At 37.6% G+C, this 24,060-nt stretch overlaps 2 protein-coding genes across 4 annotated transcripts; both read left to right on the forward strand.

The window, feature by feature from the left end:
- The first annotated feature begins 16 nt into the window (after positions 1-16).
- Positions 17-6,692, forward strand: LOC110066163 (peroxisomal multifunctional enzyme type 2-like). Its single transcript, XM_089280522.1, has 5 exons — positions 17-1,617; positions 2,907-2,972; positions 3,421-3,787; positions 4,376-4,650; positions 5,114-6,692. The coding sequence occupies exons 1-5, from the start codon at positions 493-495 to the stop codon at positions 5,507-5,509; spliced, it is 2,229 nt and encodes a 742-aa protein (XP_089136648.1). The 5' UTR covers positions 17-492; the 3' UTR covers positions 5,510-6,692.
- A 3,948-nt stretch (positions 6,693-10,640) lies between these two features.
- Positions 10,641-23,641, forward strand: LOC110066143 (uncharacterized). Of its 3 annotated transcripts, XM_089279581.1 has the most exons (16): positions 10,641-10,842; positions 12,142-13,137; positions 14,179-14,214; positions 14,362-14,626; positions 15,622-15,818; positions 16,545-17,215; positions 18,341-18,398; positions 20,024-20,164; positions 20,446-20,560; positions 20,949-20,991; positions 21,369-21,444; positions 21,575-21,646; positions 21,793-21,884; positions 22,107-22,197; positions 22,418-22,466; positions 22,716-23,641. In XM_089279581.1, the coding sequence occupies exons 2-15, from the start codon at positions 12,361-12,363 to the stop codon at positions 22,454-22,456; spliced, it is 2,673 nt and encodes an 890-aa protein (XP_089135707.1). In that variant the 5' UTR covers positions 10,641-10,842; positions 12,142-12,360; the 3' UTR covers positions 22,457-22,466; positions 22,716-23,641. The 3 variants fall into 3 exon arrangements, with proteins under 3 accessions (XP_089135707.1, XP_020629002.2, XP_020629004.2); XM_020773343.2 differs by having other exon boundaries at positions 22,418-23,641; XM_020773345.2 differs by having other exon boundaries at positions 10,642-10,842; positions 20,461-20,560; positions 22,418-23,641.
- Positions 23,642-24,060: the final 419 nt, after the last annotated feature.

Consider the following 24,060-nt stretch of genomic DNA (forward strand, 5'->3'; position numbering starts at 1 on the left):
AAAATACTTAGTGGGGATGGGATACAGCGGAGTAAGTGCGTCATGCAGTGAATCATTAGTTTTAGCTAGCTAAATTATATTCTTTTAACTAAAATAAGCTTTATGGTCAAAATTTTGTTCTCTTTTCTTTTATCGAACGCCACTAGGTCTTAGAAAAGTGTAGAAAGGTTTATATTTTTTTAGACCCCTACCTCCGCACCCTAAATTATAATCTGTGGCTCATGTGATGCCAAAAGTAAACGCTAGGGTTGGGAGGAAAGGTAATAACTTCACACACGATAAAAAAGACGTTTTTTTCTGGGAAGCTTAATAACGACCGTCTTACTAGAAAGCAAAATCGTCTTTTTTTCATGAAAGTTCTTAATCTTTCAAAAAATAAAATCAAACTTGTTGAAAACCCACTTTTTTTTTCTGTGTCTTTGTACTTCCCTGAAAAATTTGCACTCTTTCTCCCCTCAGTGTCAATCAAGGTCACGCGACATTTTCTCAAAGATGGCGGATGAGTTGAGGTTTGATGGTCGTGTAGTTCTTGTCACAGGGGCAGGAGGAGGGCTAGGGAAGGAATATGCGCTCGCTTTTGCCTCTAGAGGTGCTTATGTTGTAGTGAACGATCTCGGAGGAGATGCTAAAGGAGGAGGTAAAAACAGCGCGGCGGCCGACAAGGTGGTGGAAGAAATTCGTTCTCGCGGAGGCAAAGCGGTCGCTGATTACAACTCTGTCGAGGATGGCGACAAAGTTGTCCAAACAGCACTGGATGCATTCGGTCGGATTGATGTTCTTATAAACAACGCTGGCATTCTGAGGGACCGATCGTTCGGGCGAACAAGCGATGTCGATTGGGATCTCGTCCATCGGGTGCATCTTAGAGGGGCGTTCAAAGTGACCCGGGCCGCCTGGCCTCATATGCGCAAACAGAAGTACGGCAAAATCATCATGACTTCCTCGACCTCTGGTGTCTTGGGGAATTTCGGTCAAGCGAACTACAGTGCAGCTAAAATGGGCCTTATTGGTCTCAGCAACACTTTGTCCATTGAAGGCACAAAGTACAATGTGCTTAGCAATGCCATTGTCCCTACTGCCGCGTCAAGGTTAACTAAGGGACTAATGCCGCCAGATGTGTTTGACGCCTTAAAGCCGGAATATATTGCACCTTTTGTTGTGTACCTTTGTCATGAAAGCTGTTTGGAGACTGGCGGTGTATTTGAGATGGCTGGTGGGTGGGGTGCGCAGTTAAGGTGGCATGAAAGCACAGGTGAAATGCTGAGAAAGGGTGGTGTCACTGTGACGCCTGAAATGGTGCGAGACAACTGGGAAAAAATCACAGACTGGTCAGGGCCTGTGAAGGAGAAGAAAAGGGAGGAGAACATGACAGATATTATAGCCAAAATTGAAGAAGCTAATGAGACTGTGCCAGATAGTCAAAGCTCGAGCATGGAAGGAAAAGCCAAACAGCACAAAGTTGCAGAATCAAGTTTTACATATGAGGCCAAGGATGTGATCCTATATGCACTTGGAGTAGGGGTAACGGTGCAAGAGGACTCATCTCATCTCAAGTTTCTTTATGAAGGAGCTGACGACTTCAGCACATTGCCAACATTTGGAGTTATTCCAGCTCAGGTATACTGCAGCAAAATTCCATGCATTTCTTTGACCTATGGCTCGTTAGAAATTAATTATATGTTATAATTAATATGTTGATTGTTACATTTGATATTTCCTGCCAACGGCATATTGTTTTGGTTAAATATAATTTACAATTATCAGCTTTGATTGGTGAAATCAAACAGAACCCCTCCCCCCGGGAGGGGGGAATTAGAATGAATAATGGAGGGGTTGGTTCAAATGGTGTTTAACTCCAGTTTCTGTCACTTTCACTTTAAGTGACTAAGAGTATTGTTGTTACCCTCCCCTCCCACCCTGGAGGGGATGTTGGTTCCCCACAGATTGTCAGATTGTCTCAGCATTGTTCTACTTCCCATGTATACTCCTGGGTGGAGAGATTTGAGAATGATGTGTCTTGCCCCAAACCTCAACACAATGATACTGGCCAGGAGTCATAGCCAAGCCATTCAAGCTGGAGTCTAAACCACTGGCCATTGGGCCACACTGTCTCCACAGAGCCTATTCTAACTTTGTAGCAAAGATGTCTAGATTTATAACTGAAAAACTTCATGGAGTAAGTTCATTTCAACTTACAGACTTAAAAGTTGAGGTTTGGCTTATTGTTATTGCAATCAAACCCCACTATCTCAAACTATAAAGGGAAACAAAAAATACAGTTGAACCCCTTTAAAGCAGCCACCTATAAAGTAGCCACCCCCTGTTAAGCAGCCATTTATCAAAGTCCAGAAATAATAATTTATTGTCAGTAAAATACTGCAAATAAAACCCCTATTAACTACCCACCTCATTTAGCGGCCACAGCCACCATTTGGTCATCCTAATGAGGGTTTTCCTATTGTCTTTACCCCTATTAAACAGCCAACCAAACTTTAATACCCGTAGGTAAGCTTTGTTTGTGAAAAGGCAAAGATAGAGAAGAGTCCGAAATAGACAGCGACAACTGGTAAAATCATTCAAATACATGTTTATCATGATTGCCTTGACTCTATTCCATCTTCACTAAGAAATTAACCTGATGGTGAAATATGTTCAAAGTACATCAACCTCTATTAAGCGGCCACCTCCTATTTCCTCAAGGATGGCCACGTAAAAGGGGTTTGACTGTAGTTCAAGGTGTTGGGGGCTAGCTGATAGTAAGTGGATGAATCAGTATATCCAAGAGAAAATGATTTGGGGAGGTCAAGTTCAAGTTCAAGGTAGGGGGGTGCTACTGTTCAGTAGTAATTAATCACTTAATCTCTCAATATGCTTTTACTCTGTTATGTTTCCCTTTGCCTTTCTAGGTTAGCTTAAGTTCTGTTGTCATGACAGCAGTAGAACAAGCTGGACTGCCGTTCAATCCTGCAAAGGTAGGTAGTTGTAAGACCTTATTAAATAAACACCGATCTAGAGTATCATTTATTTTTGCTGACATCAATCTGGATTTGTTATCAAAATTTTGGTTTCTCTTTGAACATTGGAGGCAGCCATTTTTCAACTAATAAATGCCCATTTCCAAGTAAGTTAAATAGAAGGAACTGTTTGAAACTAGATTCTGATTTTCTAGTAATCTGTGTTGCATAACTCAGACCAAGCCAGATAAGCAAAAGGAATGATACCAAGATTTTGGTGAAATGTCACCTTTAATCTTACTTGCTTTCTTATTTCTGTCTGTTATCTGTCAAATATTATTTCTCAAAATCAAACTGGTGTTGTTGGGGTTTCTTTTATAGAACTTTACATACTGATTGAACTCCTCAAAATCACTCTAAAATTCCATGACAGTGCTCCCTTAATTTGTTGCAATCCTTTTTCAAGCTTCTTCATGGTGAACAGTATCTGGAGCTCTACAAACCTCTGCTACCATCAGGCACCTTGACAACCAAAGGAGAAGTTGGAGACATCCTTGACAAAGGGAAAGGAGCACTTGTGCTTGTAAATGTCACCAGTTACGATGACAGTCGGGAAGCAGTGTGCTTCAATCAGTTCTCCATCTACATTGGTGGTGCTGGAGGGTTTGGAGGAAAAAAACGATCAGAGCATGCCAAGCCACTTGTTGCTGTACCGACCCGTGCACCTGATGCTAGTGTCCAGGAGAAGACTAGCTGCTGCCAGGCTGCCATTTATCGACTGAGTGGTGATAAAAATCCAATTCACATTGATCAAGATTTTGCCAAGATGGGAGGTACAGTAAAGCTTTCATGCTACTCAATCATTTATAGAAGAAAGAAGTTGTTATGACCTTCTGTCAGGTTTTGCTGAAAAGGTATGGAGGTTAACTCCATGTACCTGTGAAGGGTGTACCAATGACCTTTGCCCACAAGTCCAAGGGATTCTTAAAGTAAATGAGATAAATGAGATGAATCAAACATTTAAGAAATAGTTCATTTTTTAGTTGCTTAGAAATCATGATCAGATGTGATTTGAGTTTTTGGCCCGTGATTCTTTACTAAATCTGGGAAAATTGGAAGTCGAGTTCTTATGAAGATAATTTACACCATCAGTATCTCATTTATATGATCAAAGGCTCTGCTTCACTGGCTTCTCTTTGAGTACTAGCATTGTTATTTTAGAAATCTGTTGTTAGTAACCGAGGGAGACCCTTAGAGGGTTCAACGAAAAGTGTTTCATAATAATTACCTCAGCATGTAGTACATGTACTTGCAGAGGGCACAGTTCTATCAAAGAGTTATGTTGTTGTAGTTTTTTGCATGCACTGCAGGCCTACAATACTGGTTACGTTTTCATTTCATATTACAATTTTACTCTTCAGGCTTCTCAAGTCCTATCCTTCATGGTCTGTGCACATTTGGTTATGCTGCACGTCATGTATTGAAGCAGTATGCAAACAATGATGTGAGTAAATTCAAGGCCATCAAAGCAAGGTTTTCCAAACCCGTTTATCCTGGTCAGACAATCCAGACTGCCATGTGGCAAGAGGGCAACAGGATTTCTCTTCAGTGCAAAGCTGTTGAATCTGGTCAGGTGGTGCTGTCAGGTGGTTATGTTGACTTGAAGGATATTGATATTGGCAAGGAGACAATACCAGTGAGTAGTGAAATAATATTATTGTAAGTAGAGGCGATATTGATATAGTGGTGTGGCAGGTGTTTAAAGGAGATGGAGAGAGGGAAGTTGAATTCAAGGACAAGCAGGAGCCAGTCTCTCACTTTTTGTTCAAATCCCCTTTCTCTCCCCTTTGAACAAGGCTAATATTTTATCTGATACCACTGACTCACTGTTCAAGGGAGGCTACCTTAGGAAGACAGATCTCAGCAGCAGCAAATGAGACAATAGCTTCAAATTAGCAGCAAGTGAAATGTTGAGGTCTTCCTTGCAAGATATTCCAAACCAACAGTTAAAGAATAAAAAAAGATGTTTTCTTCTAAGATTCTTTTTTAAATGGCATGCAGATATACAGTCTGTATGCCAAGACTCGTGTCTTGGATATTATCTCGGAGACTTTTGGTTAGAGTTTTGTACAGCATTTAATCTTGGTTTCATTTATTAGTCCCCACAGGATGTTAACACATTGTTGTCAAGCCCCGGCAAGTCAGGTTTAAAGAGCGAAGTCCTGTTCAATGAAATCAGCAAACGGGTCTCTGATCACCCTGACCTTGTCAAGAAGGTCAATGGCATCTTTGAATGGAATGTGACGAAAGGGGGCAAGACTGCTGGCCAGTGGACAGTGGATCTGAAAAGAGGCGCTGGTTCTGTGACAGTAGGTCCATGTAAGCAAGGCAAGCCAGACTGCAGTATAATTGTGGACGACGATGACTTGGCCTCCATAGCTGCAGGAAAGTCGAACCCTCAGCAGTTATTCATGAAGGGAAAGCTGAAAGTAAAAGGGAACATCATGCTTACCACAAAGTTGGCGCAGTTGTTCAAGGATCGTGCTAAGATGTAAAGAGCGTTGAGTGACTGATGTGAACGCATTTTTGTGAGTGCGAAAAAATGATCATGTAGTCTTTTATAGTCGTATAATTAATGTAGTCCTCTCTACATGTTCAAGATTTACTAACTAAATGTTGTCTTTTTCATTCTTTTATAATGGATATCACAACTTCCGAATCCAGTTACAAAGGTTGTCTTGTATTGGGTGCCGTGAAGTCAGTTGTATCCATTGATTAACCTGAAAGGGAGAGGTTTCAAATACACTCTGGTAAATAATATTGATTCTGTGTTTTAATACAGAATCAAATAGTGATTAAAATCGCTACCTTGTAAGGCTAGCATGAGGTATATTTTCAGAAAAAGAAATACTAGTCGACCTTGAAATTTTAAAATTGTACTCTTTATTTGAATGGAGGAAGTACAATCAAACCTCACCTTACGTACACTTCTATATCACCGACATTTCTTTTGTTCTTAGAAAAAGCTGTTCTGACGGTGACCTCTCATACGGACAGTCAGTTTTACCTTTTTGGTGCCTCAGTCCGTATAACTGTCAGTCAAACTGTCTGTTTGACATTTGACAAAATGCCGTGCAATTTGGTAGTTTTATAAACCAACTGGAGCACGAAGCAAAAACGTGCAACCCGTTCCAAACGCGGGAAAAAGCCAATTCTACGTGATTGGTTTAAAAAATAGCATCTTTGTTCTGATTGGTTACAGTCAGGCCGTCATGTGACATGTGATCCTTATAACCAAACGCGTTCCTAGGCTCTCTCTTCCCTGCCTCCCTTGGTCGGCAGAGGAGAGAGACTCTGGGAACGACGTTGCCTTATAACCTGTAGAATTCTTAGACGGTTTTCAATTGAGTGTCGTAAAACCAAGCACAAACCAGTTACCTACCACTTAGACTACTCAGCCAATCTCTCACCTTAGTAAGACCAAAACCAAAGTAATTGCCTGGTTACTTTCGACACTTATTGAAAACCTCTCTAACGCAGAAGCAACAAATTTAGACATATTGCTTTTGGCAGTCGAACCACAACTTTCTATAAAGTCAAGTTTTTACAACAAATTAAATATATCAACTGGAATTTCAGCTAAATACATATTGATACACTACAGTTAAAGTAAGGGATAAATTTTGTAGTTGTCGATCAATTATTGGTTTGTTCAATAAACTAAATTATTGTGCAAAAGAGTTTTCTTCATTGGAGTATCAAGTCCTCCCTTTACTTGCTAAGAGAATTAGATAGCTGGCACACATGCTATGTAAGATGTCAAAGTATAGCAGTCCGGGAATTTCCAAACGCGCGGTTCTGCTAACGGACCAGGGGTCGCGTGAAGTGTGCGCAAAAACCGTCTTTTACCTAACTTGAGACGGGCTCCGGTTGGACAATACAACTGACAAATGTAGAAACTCGTTGATTGCTTGTGCTAGATTCTCCGAACAACGTTATAATTAGCGTCGAGAATGGCCTTTGAACGCAAGAGTACCCAGGCATACGAAAGTTTTTTCATTTTTTCTGCCCGCTTCGATTTGCAACTTGACCTACTTTACCGTTTCAAGTTCGCTTCTGGAGGCGGCGAGCTAGAATAATGATGAACACCAAACCTTTTCTCAACGAATTTCATACCAAATGGGTACTGTTTTTGTAGCCGTTTCAACACTTCTGTACTATGTAACCTTGACTGGGGTTTTGTGCGATAATCGCGTCATCTGGGATCACGGAGCAATGATGCAGTACAGAGAAAGTTCCGTCTATAAGTCTCTCTTAACTTATGCTAACTCAGTGGTCCCAAGCTTTCGACTCTCCAATGTTAGGTACAGTATAAGATTTGGAAAGATGCAGAACTTTCAAAAACTACTAAACAAATAGTTTATTTTCACCTTTTTTAGTACCGGAAATATAAATTTCCTTGCGATCGAAAAGTGACAAAAGTCGCCGGCAGCGCTGAATTTCAAGTTGTCATTTAAGTTAACGAAGACCATCAAAAAACAACTCCGGGTGCTTTAAAAGATGCATTATTTAAAACATAAGGATGTTACACCTGTTTAATCTAAATTCCGCGCATTGTGTTTTAAAATTATCCACCAATTGGGTTTGGTGTGGTTAGCATCATATCACAGTTAAGTTACCAAAACATAAGTATTCTTAACTACCAGAATCCCAAATGAGTTTCGATGTTTGTTGATTGGGTTTCCGTAGTTAGTCTTTCGCAGTTCAAAACGCTTTTCCGCGTTGTCAGCCCGGGGTTGTCAGTCACCAAGCATTTCAAGATTAGTTTTGTTCCTGTGAAGAAACTTGTTATTTCCTTTGTTCAATGTTTGTTCGGCGTTTGTAACAGATTTTCTGTATCTGTTCCTAACTGCCACGAATTCACATATTTATAAATCGAGCTTCGTCCTCAAAAGCTAATTTTTAACTCGCACAAAGTTAGACGTCTTAATATTTTGCTCGAAGGGTAAAAATCAACGTTGCCAGAAAGCCAGGGGTAGCTAGTCAGCAATTCGCCAGTGAATCATGGATTCCCAACGCGCTTGGGAACAGTACAAATTCTGGTTTTCATACCACCTAAATCACGTTCATTTTCAACGAAAAAGTCAGCATGTTCATCCAAGTCCTTGGCCACACTGCAAGAAGTGTACGACTGCTCTTGATGGAACCAACTTTGAGGACAGAACGGGGAAATTTGGTTTGAGATCCAAACACGCTCGAGAGAGCGCAACAAAGGTAGGCGACGGTATTCAGTTTATTTTTTCGACTTTCTCTATTATTATGGAAAATGCATAGTTAATTTGTGCATTATTCAGTAAAAGAACTAGGTGTTCGTAGACGAGCGAATTAAAATTAATGGATTGAAAATTCGATCTGTTTATATGTTTGCTCGCGGTCTGAGAATGAACTAAGAATACTATTGTTTCATGTGCGAGTATTACATGTAAAACGTTAGCCGAGAAATCTAAAACTTTTTGCATAATTACAAACTTAGAATTCTTCTTGAAAATGGGTGTTTTGCCGGCGAGGTCAGTAAGCTAGTCGATTCCAAGTCACCTTTTTACTGTAGTCGGGGAGAAAATCCGTCAATAAATACACACTGTAATTAGAAAAGTCATTTGTATTTGTACTGGCGCCTGGTGATCGTTGGGTTAATTGAGATCAACTGTAACTGCCATTTCACCTGAAGAGAAAAAACAAACTCACAGATCTAGAATGGAATTGAAAAGGTCATTGACTGCTGATCAGACAAGCAGGACCGCTTATAAGAAGAAGAGTCAACGGAGGATGGTAAAAGGGGTTTAGCCAGCGATCTGCGGCGCAATTTGTGTTGCAATATTTCGTTGGTAAACTTATCCCGGGAAACTTATTAGCTTTACCATAGTGAGGCAAAGTACGCGGGTCACTTTACTCCATGTCTACGGTGTCTAGAAACCAAGTCATACAACTCACAGACTATCCATAGATTATTAATTTCTCCTGTACTTTTGTTGTATGTAGTTTTGAAATAGTTTTATACATGTATCACAGTGTAGAATTTGCTTCTGTAGCAAGAATCAAACGCAGACTGTAGATTAGCCTGCGAACAGGCTCCCGGCGAGGACGGAATAAGATTCGACGAGCAAAGCGAGCGGACGAGCGCGAATTCACAACAATTTTCACCACTGATTACTAAAAATGTCCAAATTTTGCTTCACCACATTCTAGGTTTCCTTTCTTCCTCTGAATTTCGCAGCTTTGGCAGTTGAGAGGGAATCTTGAAAAGCCGTAAAATTTTTAAATACACGGGAAAATGAACGAAATTGGTGACGCAAGAAGAGGGAGCTGAAAAAAAATTCACCGACCTGTCTCCAACACCTCCCCTGCTGCAGTTTGCAATGAGAAAATTTTAATTTGTCAGATTTGTTGGCTTCACTGTGATCGAATGGGCGGGCATAATGAACAAACAACATATGACTGAAAAGGGATCAAAATATTTATGCAGTATTGTAAAACAACACAAAAGAGACTCTCATTAGAAATGACTATTATCTTTTTAGTTCAAATACACGCGTTTTGTTAAAATTAAAATCCTGTTATTTCACTCTTCCCTCAGTCATATTACGGGCCTATTTATTCTTCCTATTTCCTTCTGATTAACCTGGTGAAGCTTTTACAGTTCTCTTACACTATCTAGCGTTCACAGTTTCTTCCAAAATGTTCTTAATTATGTATACATTGTTGATCTCTTTGTACATAAACACTCAATCTGTCTGGACTGACTTAAGCTTGCTCAAAATTGCTAGAGTCTTCAAAACACTGCTAACCTGCGGAACTTAATGTCGAACGTTATAGGTGTACAACGAAAAAGAAACAATTTAACAACTCTAACTTATAACAAATCTTTGTGGAACCAAGGAAGTTTGATACAGTTTTGTAATCCCGTCCAAGGACTCGTCAAGGACTTTCTTTATCGCTGTTTGACAGATCCAAAGTTTTCAAGTTCTTTTCCGATGTCCAGTGTTTGTAACTTGCTATTTCAGCTAGCCAGAGTGAAAGAACCACCAAACACTTGCTTTTGAAAGCTTGATTTTTCACTCTTATGCAAAGGAGAATATTACTAATTAGAGAACAGACTGTAGATGTGTCTAGTAATTAATTATTAAGTGGCAAAGTCTCGTTGTACAGAAGATATCGGCTCCAAACTTAAGTTTTAGTCCACCTTCTATGACATTTTTTCACCGTAACAACGCATTTGGATGCTCTTCAATAGACGTCTTCATTTGTTCATACATGTGAGCTATTTGCGTGTTTGCCAGGGACCGCCAACCCTCAAAAGGACTTCTCTTCTCTATGTGCCATTCCTTTACCAAAGTCCACTGTTCCGGCAGAGGATTGTTTACCTGAATCAACGTGTTAACATTGATGTTAGCTTGGGAAGGAGAACTCTTCGTTGATGACATATCGCTTACTCGTTCGAAATGATCAGTTTTTCCTTTCCCGGCGTTTGCGCAAGCATCTTTGCTTTGGCACCACTATGTTAATTTTGACACTTTTCGGTTGTCACGACAACGTGCAGCGCGGGGTCTGGAACGTGGATTTATCCTGGAAGACGATGCCTTTGTTCTAAGAGCGCTTCTGATTGGCCAACAGTTTGTACGGCTAGAAACGGCAAACAATGCGTGACTGACTTTTCACTGTGGCGACGAAATAACATTTGCTTTATTGCTGTGAAGCTTAGCGGATCATACTGTCGGAGATTTGTCTAAATCCGCTTATTCTTGGCCCGAAATGATGTCAACATGGGGTAGAAGCTTCAAAGCATCGACTAGACGTTACATTCCATTGCTTCGAAGCGAGCGGAGAACAGGTTTGTAAAATCCTCTTTGTTAGTCATTTTTTCGTGTCTTGTTGTCAGATGTTTGACTTTTTACCGTTATTTCTGCTGTTTAATAGTAACTATTCGTCTTTGCAAGGGAAAGAGCAGCTTATCTTGACTGATGCTATCTACATTTTCAGTTTACCCGTATGAACTCTCGTTCATGAATGATCTCCTTTGCTCCGAATAACTTTCGACATAAACCTTGGGTGTATGAAAAGCTTTTATACAAAACGATAGACCTTGTAAATAAAGCATATTCACTTGGGACGATGAGAAAATAATGCGAGTTAACTACTATGACGAAAATTCTTTTCTATTCTGTGTTCCAGAGTTATAATTACTAAACCAAAATGAAATTAATACACTGCAGTATGACAAAGGATGCAGAAGACATGCACATGTAACTTATACTCTCTTTGAAATCAAGCTTTTTTTTCGATTTCACAGCGAAGAGTTATGCATGGAAATTGTTATGACGACACATTCTGCTCTGCAGCTGTTGTTGGTGTGTCATAATAATTTATTTTACTGTATTAAAAATTCCTCATTTATTTGATTCGACTTCCAAGACAATGACAAGAATGCTTGTAGTCTTCAGTCATTCTTTTGAACACGGAGTTTTAATAAGGTCCAGTGAAGTGCAATTTACTCCTTAAACAAAGTTTGCTGGTATGAGGTTTGAATACAACAATAGCAGCTAATAGTTATGAAGTCAACTGAACATTGTTAGTAAATGTGCATGTCTCACATTGAAACTTTTAATTCCAGGAGCAAATAAAAACTTACACATCACTAAAGTTTGTTTTTAAGGGTACTAGCGTCTATTTGAGGCAGGAAGTTTGTTTGAATATGGCCTTGTGAAACTAATAATAAATTGTCGTCAATCAGTCAGGGACTACCAGCAAGAGTCCTTATTTTAATTTATTTTACTGTAGTAAATTGGTCACTCTATCAAAATGTTTAAAGGGGTTATGTGCAGACTTATCTGCAAAATTGCTAGGCAAAAATTGACTGTTAAAATAGAAGAGCTGGTAATAAGAGAATTTACCCTACAGCTGTGTAATTTTAGTTGCTAGAACTAAACCATGAATTTCGTTCAGAGCATTAGCCCTAAAATGTTTATACTTGTCAATTTGGGGGTCACATGAGGGAAAGACATAATTGAGACCTCCCGATTAGATCACTATTGAAGAAGAAATTTGAACTGCATATAATGAACTCTATATAATTCTTTTAAGAACTGAATGAATAAAAAGTTTTATCTCATGGTAATCTTCTTTTGGTTAGGTTACTCTGAAGTCAACCTGTGATGATGAGTGGATATCGCATTTAGTGTCTGGAAGATGTGGACAGACCTTGGATTTCTTGTAGAACATTTGACGCCATAATATTTTCAATATTTGAGCAGTGGTTATTTGATAATTTTAACTACTCAACAACAAGTGTTAGGTTGCTTGGTTTGATTTACGTTACCAAAGAAGAACTGCATTCATTTGGCAAATCAGTATGGCCCATGATCAACATCTCTTATGGACAACCAAAGGATCAAAGGCTTCTACAAAAGACCCTAATTTAGATCCTTTTTCACTTTATGATTTCTTCAGCAATGCAAATGCGGCCAGGCGTCGGCAAGGCAGGCCTATTCAGCGTATCAAGAGTGCTGCTCCAAGAATCGGTCGAAGACATGTTGATGGCAAAGATAGTGTTACTGGAAGTCATTTAGGGAGCCATGCATCTTTGAGAAATCCATCACCGACCCCAGCAACGTCACGCCCATTATCGTCAAGGAGTGGAAGAAGTTCACTGAGCTCATTTCAAAAGTCTAAACCAGGACCTAGCACGTCCCCTACGTCATTATATCTTGGACTTCACAAAGCAAGATGCAAATCGGCTCCCCCGAGGCCAGCGGATTATTACCTTCCTCAGAAACCTAAAAGTGGGAAATCATGTGGGGGTTCAGCAGCCTTATCTGTCCGAAGTGCTCCAAAACGTGCATGGCAGAACAGGATAAGTTCTGCAAAAAGTCAACATTCTCTTTTATCTCCAGAAGAAGTGGAGAAGCGACATAAAGAACGCTGTAAATCTGCTCCACTTCCATACGATTTTAGTGCAATTGAGGTTGTGAACTCTGTTCCTGAACATGGTTCTGATATACAGAGATTAAAAGCCTTTACACGTCCTTTAACCTGTATGCCAGATGTTATTCAGAATGTACTGTCACACAATGGTTTAAGACATTGCTGTTCTGCTTATCAGCCTAGACCAAAGTCATCGTCTTGTTCGGTATGCAACAATAATCAAGCTACACCCATTTCTCATCCCAATCTCTTTTAGGCACAAGTAACTTGCCTTATACACTTAATCCCTGTTTCAAGAATGTTGAGAGGAAAACATCATTGCCAGCAGGCTATTCCATGGTCAAATACATTTTCGTATTCTTGGTATTGGACTGGAACTAGCTTGCAATGGAGGTTCATGCGGGGAATATCGTTAAAAAGTGATAATTGTCATTTGCGTTTGAAAAAACTCCCCATGTTAGTCACGGTAGCAGCTAGTTTCAGTCCAATACCAAGAATACGAAAACAGTCTAGTTTTCCATGTTAATTCATTCAAAATTGTACTTGATTCCATAAATAAAAAATTATGTGTTATCTGCATTCCCCTTGAAAAACCTCCAAGATCTTTTAGGATCTTTACAGGTCAAAGAGTCACCTGCTAAAGATCCTTCCAGATAAGGATCTTTCAAGGATTCACAGTTCTTTTACTTAAAGATCTCTTGAAGGTCTAATAAGATATCCTTGGTACATGTATAATGAAGATCTTTCATCTCTATATATTGGAAAAGATCATTGCAATGATCTTTAATTTGACAGGATCCTTTAATATCATCAACATTTTGTTAAGGATTTCATTAGGATCTTAAAATCATTCTTTGTAGGATCTCGCAAGTTCTTTAAGAATCCTTGCACATTGCTTCCTGAGAGAGTTTTTTTGTTAGAAATAATTAAAAAGTGTTGCAGTACGCTTGCTTCTTGACTGTTGAAACACCATTTTTTTAAAAGTAGTATTCATTGAATATGCATGGCCAATATTGGCCAATCAAGGCCAAGTTGCAAAGTTACAGTAAACATATTAATTTAAAGCAAAAATGATCAGAAATTAAGTTGTTACATGTATACAGCTCTCACTTTGTTCAACATTGAGATCAGGTCTTGGTTTCTAATGCTGTGCATGTAAATTATGTGCTCAAACTATTTAACACTGTTTATCAGCTGTTTTCTGATTGTTGTCGCTGACTGCATCTGACCTTTTTTTTATTGACAGAGACAACAGTTTTGGCCTGTTTCAAGACCTGCAGTGGTAAGCTTGCCAAAAGTCAACTTTTTTTATTACCTTGCATTTACACGTAGCATTCAGTCAAAATTGTCACAACAAAAATTCAGGTGGATTCACAACAGACCACAGAAGATTACTGCTAATTTTTTTTAAATTTTATGTTCTTTTCAGTTCCACAGAGGAGATGTTCCTAAATACCTTCACTTTGTGAAGCCAGCTGGGTTTTGGATACGAGGTGCAGAGATTCATTTAAAGACAGGTCACGATGATGATCTCTCTGTCCCTGATGACCACCAGGATGTTTTGGCCGAAACAGATTTTCCATTGTATGGAGACGATGACATGGAGGAGACAGTGCTGTATGAAGAACAATTTATAGTACCTGCCACACCCTCTGAGGCATCTTTATCAGACAGAGAATACTCACCAGAAGAAGGTACAATAATAGAGTGAAGCCCTTTGGGTGTAACATAACTGCAGCAGAAATTCTCATGCACTCATTGGTTAATTTTCATTGTCAATAAGCAGACAGACACATGGATTTATAATTGATGCGATGCATCAACAAGTGAGAGTGGACAATTTGACAATCTGTTATTGTAAAAAACAAATTGATGTCAGTTTTTAATGCGTCTGTCCTGTTATTGACAACAAATTTTGTCATTATAACATTTTCAAAGTACAGTGTACTGTAGTCTGCTGATCCACTCGGCTATAGCCTCGTGGATCCACAGCTACTTTAACAATGTTATGATGAAATTCATGATCAATAACAGGACAGATGCATGAAAAACTGATGCCAATTTGTTAAATAGACAGGGAATGCTTCTTCTTGCACACAACTGGGAGCCCGATGCTACGCTAAACTACCCAGCCTGACCTTTACATTTAACACTTGTAACCATTACCTGTTCATTAGAGCCAAAAAATGACTTACGTAAACAAGAACAGAGATGAGAATAAACCAGGGGAATGAATTACACATGAAAAAAAAAACAAAAAACAGTTGCATGTCATGCGATCACTGATGGCAACGAACAAACTCTGCCTTGAATCAAGCCATGTGGTCTAAATCCACCTCACACTAGAACCCAAACTCCTGGGAGTGTACAAGAAAAACATTTCCTACAATGTACTTCATTTTTCGGAAAACCACACTTACATCAGTTAGTGCAGATTACATAAAATTTTTGACTCAACATATTCCTACATGCTCTGACTGCATGGGACAAATCATGCAATATGCCACACACTTGCTTACAGGTGTATGATCACACGTAATTGCATGTGTCTTGACCTTAACAAAGAACATTATAATTCTATAGTACAGGCAGAGAATTATGAATAATATTATATTAAAATATGATATATAAGAATGTGAAATAAAATAGTAAGAATTATTTTGAATGAGCATTTGTGAACCATGTACAGATGAAGGAATACAAGCTGAAGAGGAGGATTTGGATGCCAACCCCGTTGAAGATCTTGTTAATAAATATTTAGACGAAGGAGAAGGAGAAAAAGAAGAAGATCAGTCTAATAATCATGTGATACCTGATGTAGCCGCACCTGAATCAAAGGAAAAAGAACAAGAAGCAGATGACAAGACCCCAGAATCTGTTGAACAGGTGGGAACCAATTTATTCTAACTTCTGTTAACCTTTGTGGAGGCATGGTGCCCTCATGGTTAGTGCATTTGCCTCTGAATCAAGCAGCCCTGGCTGGGGATATGAACAAGACACTTCACTCCTACAGTGCCTCTCTCCACTCAGTAATCACTTAGTGGCTGCCATGGTTAAGTTATTTCCTTCATTGGCAAGCTTAACATGGACATTGTACCATTATTTGCTCCAGCTGTATATAAACTAATTTTGATCAGAAAGGAATAATTATAATAATATTTTAAGTGTAGACATCATGATAGATGCGAATGCAGCCATAATACTACTGGAAAAACGACCTGAAAAAACTATCAGGCCTTGAATGGGATTTGAACCGACGACTTTTGCAATACTGGCACGATGCTCTCCCAACTGAGCTATCAAAGCCATGTGAGAGTGGTCGTCTGTGGGTTGGCCCTTTATGTTGTTCAGTGGACATAAGACTCGGCTCTCAAGTAATGTAAATCCATAGTAATAGATGTCCAACAGTAGCAATTAAATGTAGACATGATGATAGATGCGAATGCAGCCATTACACTACTGGAAAAAAGGCTTTGAACCTGAAGAAGAACAAACAAAATGTTGCATGGAAATATAAAATTTATATATTAAAGTCATGTATTCTCAAATAATCATTTTCCAAATCAGTGATAGAAATCATTAATTACCAAAACTATTTTTCTTGAACTGCAGGCATTTGAAATTATCATAACTAAATTGGAACCTCGTCCAGATCAGAATCCATCTCCTGAAGAAGAACAAACAGAGGTTACAAATGAGGAACCTGTCAATGATTTACAAATCATTGTTCCTGAAATGCCACAATGGGCAGCCAAAGGAGAGGAAGAGGAAAACATTGATGATGCACAAGAACAGAATGTTGTTCCAGAACCTGCTGAGGAACCTGTACATGACGAAGTGGAACCAGTGAAAGAGGAAGAAGAGAAGCCAGTACCAGAAGAGGTTTCCAAGAAGAGTGAGGTTGAAGAGCCAAAGATGCAGACACATCAAGTCAAATTTTCAGATTCTCTTATTTTAACAAGTTTCAAATCACCACCACCTTTAGAAGAAAAGAAGGAGCAACCTCCAATCAAACCAATTTTAAAGCCTGCCGCAGGCAAGGCAGAATCTCCGCCACCTAAGCGCGAAGAGCCTAAAGTGATACCAACCCCACAGAAAAAAGTGACACCAGTTTTGGAGCGCAAAGTGGCAGGTAAACAACCACTAGTTAAACCGTCACCTGTGAGGCCAGTGAAAGTGGTGGATGACATAAAGACAGAAGAGAAAGAAGACGAGAAACAGCCTGAAGAGGCAAAGATGCCAGAAGAAAAAACACAAGAACCTCCTAAACTAGAGCCTGAAACGTAAGTCTAGAATATTTTCTTTTTTCTCTACTTAAAATGTGCATGATTTAATCAAGTCTGTGACAGAGGACGCTAAAGACTTTACACAGTTCATGGCTCACTATTATTTTGGAAGTACATGTGGCTTCGTAGTATTGAGATTTTGATGTTGTCTATGGCTGGCCCTTGTTTGAGTGGAGGGGGGATAAGACTTATAATTATGCTGCTGCTCTTTAATATATTTCACAGGTGCAACATATATTCTTGAAAATTTCATTGGGAAATTGTTAGCACATGTAAGAATAATCAAAGACACTGAAAGTCTATAATTTTTAAGGAATTGCATCATTAAAATTAATATTACTGGTTAAAATCATCAGACACTAAGAGGGTGTCTGAAAGCTCACTGGGAGCTGCAAGTGAGCGCGAAATGAATTTTTGGGCATTGGCTTGTGCATACGTTCTCCTACCAGCTGCTTTACCTCAAGCCTCCTTTGCATGCTATAGCTGTTTTTGATACCATCGTTAGCAACTTACATGCAGAACCAACCACAATATAAAGGCAATGACGATGATGATTTTGCCCCGTAATGTAAATGTTATCTGAGAATATTTTGACTGACTTGGAGCAATGAGGAACTCTACAGTTATTGTACAATTTCAAAAACTGTTTGGTATTGTTGGTAACAGGTAGGCATACACAAGGGATGGTCAATTATAGTGAACAAGAAATCCTTAAGGCTAGATCAAAATTAATAAGACCATGGCACAAAGAGAGTTAAAGGATGAAAATACGTTGGACAAAAACATTTTTCTTCAAAATGTCTCTGACTATCATGAACATACATTCAAAAGAGTAGAGGAATCAAATAAATGTATGTCAAAGGCAACATCATCTGCTTGCAAGCAAACAATCTTTTTAACTCATGATGTCTGGACAGAGGTTTAAATATGATGAGAGCGCAAGAGTAATAAGTCAGTTGCGACTGGAGAAATGAAAACTTTAACAGATGACCTCAGGTCCTCAAATAATTCTTCCTGCATGCAGTGTACTAATCCTTTGGTGATCTGGACAAAGAAGTTTACATCCTATTCCCTAAATGGCTCCACTAGCAAAATTTGACGTTTAAGCTTCTTTCTTTCTAGCTTACCCAAGCCAGAGTACATAAGGGCATCAGGAGCTTACAGGATGTATGACCCAAAGGTTTGTTTGTATTCTTGTGTTTACTGCAAATTTAGGGTTTTAATCTCAGAAATGTTGTGTTCAATAACTGCTTAAAATGTTCCTGTAAGATAATTAGACACTGTTCTTACTAGCTGGAAAGTGGATCAGTTCTTTTGATTCATACTATACACAAATAAATATAAATTACTCCAGCCCTGCTGTGCCTTATATTTTACTGTTACTAGTATTTATATTATATTTTTTAAAAAAAATTACTTTCCTGCAGTACATTTGTCATGCAAAAATGTCAACACCACCAAATTTTAAAACTCTTGAAATGCCTCAGGGGAACCTATTATTCTTAAAAATCTTCATATTCCCTTGTCTCATCATTGTATCATGAATTATATATAAAACAAAGGTGATGACACTGAAGTTAATATTTAATATGTTTTATTTTTTAGATGTTATAAAATTTCCAACATCTTTACCTCATTAGCAAGATAAAATATTTTTTTCACCAATATTTTTTTCATCATTTCTAATGTGGCAATTGAGATAATTTATAAAGAGCCCAAGATTGGGTTTTGGGATGTACATGAATGAATTTGTAAAAACTTTGCATTTTTTGAAAACAATTAGCCTCAGGGGGAATCATTGAGTTATGAAAAATAAATATAAACTCATCTCTTTTAAGAATTTAAAACTGTTTATCTTCATGTACTGATATATTACAAAATTTTATTGGGCATTTCAAGTTGTTTGTGCAGTCCAAATAAGAGAGAGAAAACTTGCAGAATTTCCAAATAATCCTTTTTCCTTATTAAAATATTTGCGCTTAATAAAATTACCGTATCATTATAATATTAATGGTTTTTTTCTACCCCAATTATCCAGTCACCTGCCTGTTATTACCATACCACCCAAGGCATAATTGCCTGAAACAATATTTTTACTTTCAGTTCCATTTTGTTTACGTTTGTTGGTGTTTTGACATACAATTTTTAAACCCTAGTAGTTTTGACATAAAATCAACCTGGAACAATTCAAATCCATATCTTGTTGTAAGTTTCAAGTTTCAAGTTAATTTTGTTTTTGCTATTTTCACATTGTTTATTATAAGTATGGCTTGTTGTTAATTTGTAACATGACCTTACAGTTAGCTAACTAGACAACAAGAAGCACTGTTAAGTTACATGTTATAACATGGAAGTGCAGAGACCAACTTTTTTCTGTATGGGCTATTCCAGATCTGAAAATTGTCGTCCCTAGCATACAGTATGTCAACTTTCTCTTCCACAAGAGACACTTAAGTTAAGAAAAATTCTCGAGATGAAGGTTTGGAGAATTAAAATGAGTAGAGATGAGTTTGGCATATTGCAAAGTTAAAATTGATTTGTTTCCCTAAACTTGGAGCCACCGCCATTGCTTTGTGTTGCTTTTTTTTCTTGTCTGAGCAAGTTTCAGTGGGATATTGATGTATTCATTTGACAAGCCAGGACAGTTGATTTTGGTGAAGTGCTAGCAGACTTCCATGTTCAGTATGTGTGACAGAGTTGAAATTACAAACTCCTACCAACATGTACAGACAGGAATCAGCTTTTTTTGCTTCAAGTTCCTGATGTTTTGATGGTATGATTAATTGAAATATTTTTTCTCCATAGGACCTACTTGAGTACCGGTTGGAGCAAAAGCGAGAGTCATTTAAGCCAGGGAAGGGTTCATTGACCTCCACAAAAATGCCTTTCTTTGTACCATCTGCAGAGAGTACAGAAGTTATGACATCCATTCTTGATGCACAGAAGGTATTATTCAAATCCCGGATTCCAAGTTTGATTCAGGAGTTAAAAACTCAGATTTCATACTAATGCTTGGGAGAAAATCATTGTAAAAAAGAAAGTAACTAAATTTAACATGCTGTAATTAATGCAAAGTCCTTTAAAGGAGGGAGTCTGAGGTTGTATTATGTCTTATGGTTCATTTTCTCACAGTGGGGCTAAACCAGTAATGGCAAAATAAACCCAATGCTTCATTGTCAGTTGTCAACTGTTGTATACTAGCTCGACATAAACTAAGAGTTATTTAGCCTCCCTTTTTTCAGCAAAGGAGAGAAGGCATGAAGCCATGGCTTCAGGGCAGACTGGCACTTTCACAACAGACCAGTCGGTTTGAACTTCCCATGGATGTCAAGTTGCTTGCAGGTAAAAAAATACTTTTTTAATTACCAATTTTTTTATCAATTTGAAGTTGTATAAGGTATATATTTCTTTTATGATCACCTTGTGCATTTGACAGACACATGTATCTTGAGAAACACTGTTGTTGGTGTCTGGCGTAAATGTTCACAACCTGAGCGGTGATTGTCTACAGAAGATAATCAGTAGCCCTTAGAATCAGATTGTTGTCGATGACTAACACTGTGATGACCTAAGCTGCAGATTATCTAAACATTAGCCACTATAAATAGTCTCTAGTTTCACAAGGACAATCTTGCTGTAGACAAACAAGATTGTCAGTTGACTTGGACCAGGGTGCAAATATTAACTTTAGATGAAGTACTTAACGTAGTATTTTTTTCTTCTTTTAAAGATATGACACCCATGGAATATTTGACGAAGTACTGCATCATCAGGTAGGTCTTTGTCTATTCCAATCAGTCAAATAAGATAAACGAGAGGCCATTCAAATTTATTATTATATGGATTGTGGTTGTAGCCCATATCATGCACGCTCTGATTGGCTAATTCTAGGGCACTATTCTAAAAAACAAAGCAGAAATCCATTATCACAAACAATGTATTAACCTTGGATGTGTCTTTATGGGAAAATCTCAAACCTCGGCCTTGCTGTATTGACCTTGTTATCGCCCTGTCAACATGGCAGGGTCTTGGTTTGAGATTTTCCTGTAGAGACCTCTTTCTTGGTTAATGAGTAATCGTTAAGTACCTATTTAAAGAAACGTTTTGAATAATGAAGGTAATGTTAACATGTTTACATGTTGATATATAGTACAAGGAGAAAGGCACTTTACAAGCACATATTTCAGAAGGTGGATAAAGACCGAGATAACTTAATAACCTTTAAGGTATGCATTCTTTACATTGTTATGTGTCGTTGTCTGTTAGGAAATGTGTGTTAAAAACCAAAAAAACCCTTGTTAGAGTTAGCTTGGAAGTTGTATCAAGACTTACTCTATTATCTTGATTTGATCAAAGGAAATAGACAGAGCATTAAAGGAAATTCATGTGGACTACATATCAACAGAACAAGTCAAGAAATTAATAGAGGTTTGTGAGACTTTGATACTTTCCTGTACCCAACTTCTCCTTTAACTGATGTACGCATTGAAGGGTAAATTAATAGTTATGGCATAGGCATATTTTCTTGTTGGTATTAGTCCAGATGATTAACCCATTTGGTGTCTCTATTACAGATGGTTGAAGGACATGAGAAGTCTACTTTTAACCTAGCACAATTTTCGGCAATTGCTGCATTTTCTGAAAGATTGCTCTTCTCAGAAACTCAGTAAGTGAATGCTTACATTGCTACTTTCTTTACAAGTAACAAAGATGGAAATAAAATTTTGGATAACCCTCAAACGTGTTTAATCTAGAAACTGAACTGAAGCTGGATTCTAACTTAGGTTTCCAGTTCACTGTGCACTATTTTGTTAACCACTGTACAAAACTGATTAAGGAAACCTGCTTGAATTGCTGAAACTTACAGAGTGACTCCTTTGTATTCTAGAATCACAGAAAAGAACAATGTCTACAGCTCAAAGGAAATTATAGAGGAAGCAGACTTCTGTGGTTTGAAATTCAAACTGAGTGGATTTTCTGTAAGTTGATTATTAATTTTACTGACTGTTGATTCTTCCATAAGTGGACACCTATGGACAAAAATAAACGTCATTACAGATGTGTCCTCCCTAGAAGGCTGAAAATGAGACGTATTTTTTGAGAGACCTGTTTTTCTGGTTTTAAATTCTGACCTGTATTATTGCTTCCCATAATTGACTGTCACTAATAAATTATATTGCTACATTTGTATTTTTCCAGGTTAACCCAACAGTGAGAAAGATTTTAGAAGTGCTTTAAAGGAATATTATTTTGTAAATATTTATAAGATTTTAAGGAAAACGACCAATTTTTTAAGTTTAAAAGACATGTTTCAACAGAACTTCTGTCATCTTCAGTTGAATGAATGATTACAAAGCAAGTTGAATAATAAGTAGGCAAAAATGCTAATTAAGACAAATAGTAACAACAGAATGCGAAAAGGTGTAAATTAAAAGGATAATTTTAGATTTACATGGTCATTTTCCTTAAAATCTTTACGTCTGCTGCTATCTAGACCTTTTGTAAATATTTATAAAAATAAATTGTTGCACTGTATTTACAAACAACTAAAAAGATGTCATTTATATTTATCTAAAAGAAGTAAAATTGTATATTATGAACTGTACATTGTATTTAAAATGATTTAAAATGGAATTTAAGCAGTGTAAGTTTACTACTCTGTAAACTGATGGTTTTATAACAAATTGACACCATTTTGACATTTTAAAAAATTCTTAGTAACATTTCATTTATATTACACTGAACGTTATTTACACTTGCAAACATTTAAAAGATAATGTTAATACAGAGATTTGTTTCCTATGGTACCTCTGGAAATAATCAATTTTATACAAAGCAACAAGGGAAATAAAATGTGGCAGTGCTCATTAGATGAACTGCAAAAGGACTAATTACAAATGAAATAGAGATTCTGCACATTATTGGTGGGGTTGTCACAAACTTTAAAGCAGTTGGCTTTATCATTGGTGTAAGTCACTGACTTTGCCATCTTTTTCTAGAGAATCTGAGGAATGGCTCTGCAGAGTAGTTAGGTGATATCTTGACGTAAATGGTAATAAATATTATTTCTCACTTTTCACTAATCTGAATAAATGACACAGTCATACTCTGTTATGAGATCACTGTCTGGTAGAGTAGATAGAAACTTTAGTTCAAAATTTTATTCATGAAAAGTAACTGTCTGTTATTTCTGTAAGTGCTCCAGGTTAGCAATATTTTTATTTTAGTTTCATAGACAGCTTGTTCTGAACATTTTTATACTGTACCAGAATTTTTATGTTCAGGAAAATACATACAGTAGTTGGTAAATCATTATCCAATGATAGTTGTAGTGCTGATTTTTATTTATTAAATAATATATTCTAGAATTTATTTTTATTTTGCATCATTTCAGTTTACAATAAATAAGCTTATTTCACAGTTGTTATCCATTGTTCTCACTGATCTTTCTAAAACCCCAGTCTTTCAGCCACCAACATATTTTGAAGATTTAAGATTATTAAGTTTTAGTTACAATGCTTCATATGTGTTTGTTGTGTCCTATTCCACATGGAGAAGTATAGCTGGTTTTCACATGATGTCACTAAAATTCGAGCTACAAAACTATTGATCTTCCTGAGATTTTATTTTAATGATGTATAAGAACAGCTGAAAACTAATATTCATACAAATTTTCACTCCTAATAGGTTCTTGGTTTTGTGATATGCTGTGCTTGAATTTCTAAGCTTTTGCGTGACGCGGCATTTACATGATGGCCTAGAGAGTTCTCATGATAGTTAAAAAGTGACTTATTTCGGGGAACTTGGCTATCTGAACAGTTCATGTCTTAGAAAAAGTATTA

Source organism: Orbicella faveolata, unplaced genomic scaffold (assembly GCF_042242905.1).
Source record: "Orbicella faveolata isolate gen_17 unplaced genomic scaffold, um_ofav_v1 contig_47, whole genome shotgun sequence".
NCBI lineage: Eukaryota > Metazoa > Cnidaria > Anthozoa > Scleractinia > Merulinidae > Orbicella > Orbicella faveolata.

What these genes read in the sequence shown, in the direction of transcription:
- LOC110066143 (XM_020773343.2), top strand. Translation starts at nt 12,361, where the DNA reads ATGGCCCATGATCAACATCTCTTATGGACAACCAAAGGATCAAAGGCT. An exon ending in CCATTCTTGATGCACAGAAG is followed by an intron (nt 20,165 to 20,445) that starts GTATTATTCAAA and finishes AGAGTTATTTAG; the next exon opens with CCTCCCTTTTTTCAGCAAAG. An exon ending in AAGTCAAGAAATTAATAGAG is followed by an intron (nt 21,647 to 21,792) that starts GTTTGTGAGACT and finishes TCTCTATTACAG; the next exon opens with ATGGTTGAAGGACATGAGAA.
- LOC110066163 (XM_089280522.1), top strand. Translation starts at nt 493, where the DNA reads ATGGCGGATGAGTTGAGGTTTGATGGTCGTGTAGTTCTTGTCACAGGG. An exon ending in AGATTTTGCCAAGATGGGAG is followed by an intron (nt 3,788 to 4,375) that starts GTACAGTAAAGC and finishes TTTACTCTTCAG; the next exon opens with GCTTCTCAAGTCCTATCCTT. An exon ending in TTGGCAAGGAGACAATACCA is followed by an intron (nt 4,651 to 5,113) that starts GTGAGTAGTGAA and finishes TTCATTTATTAG; the next exon opens with TCCCCACAGGATGTTAACAC.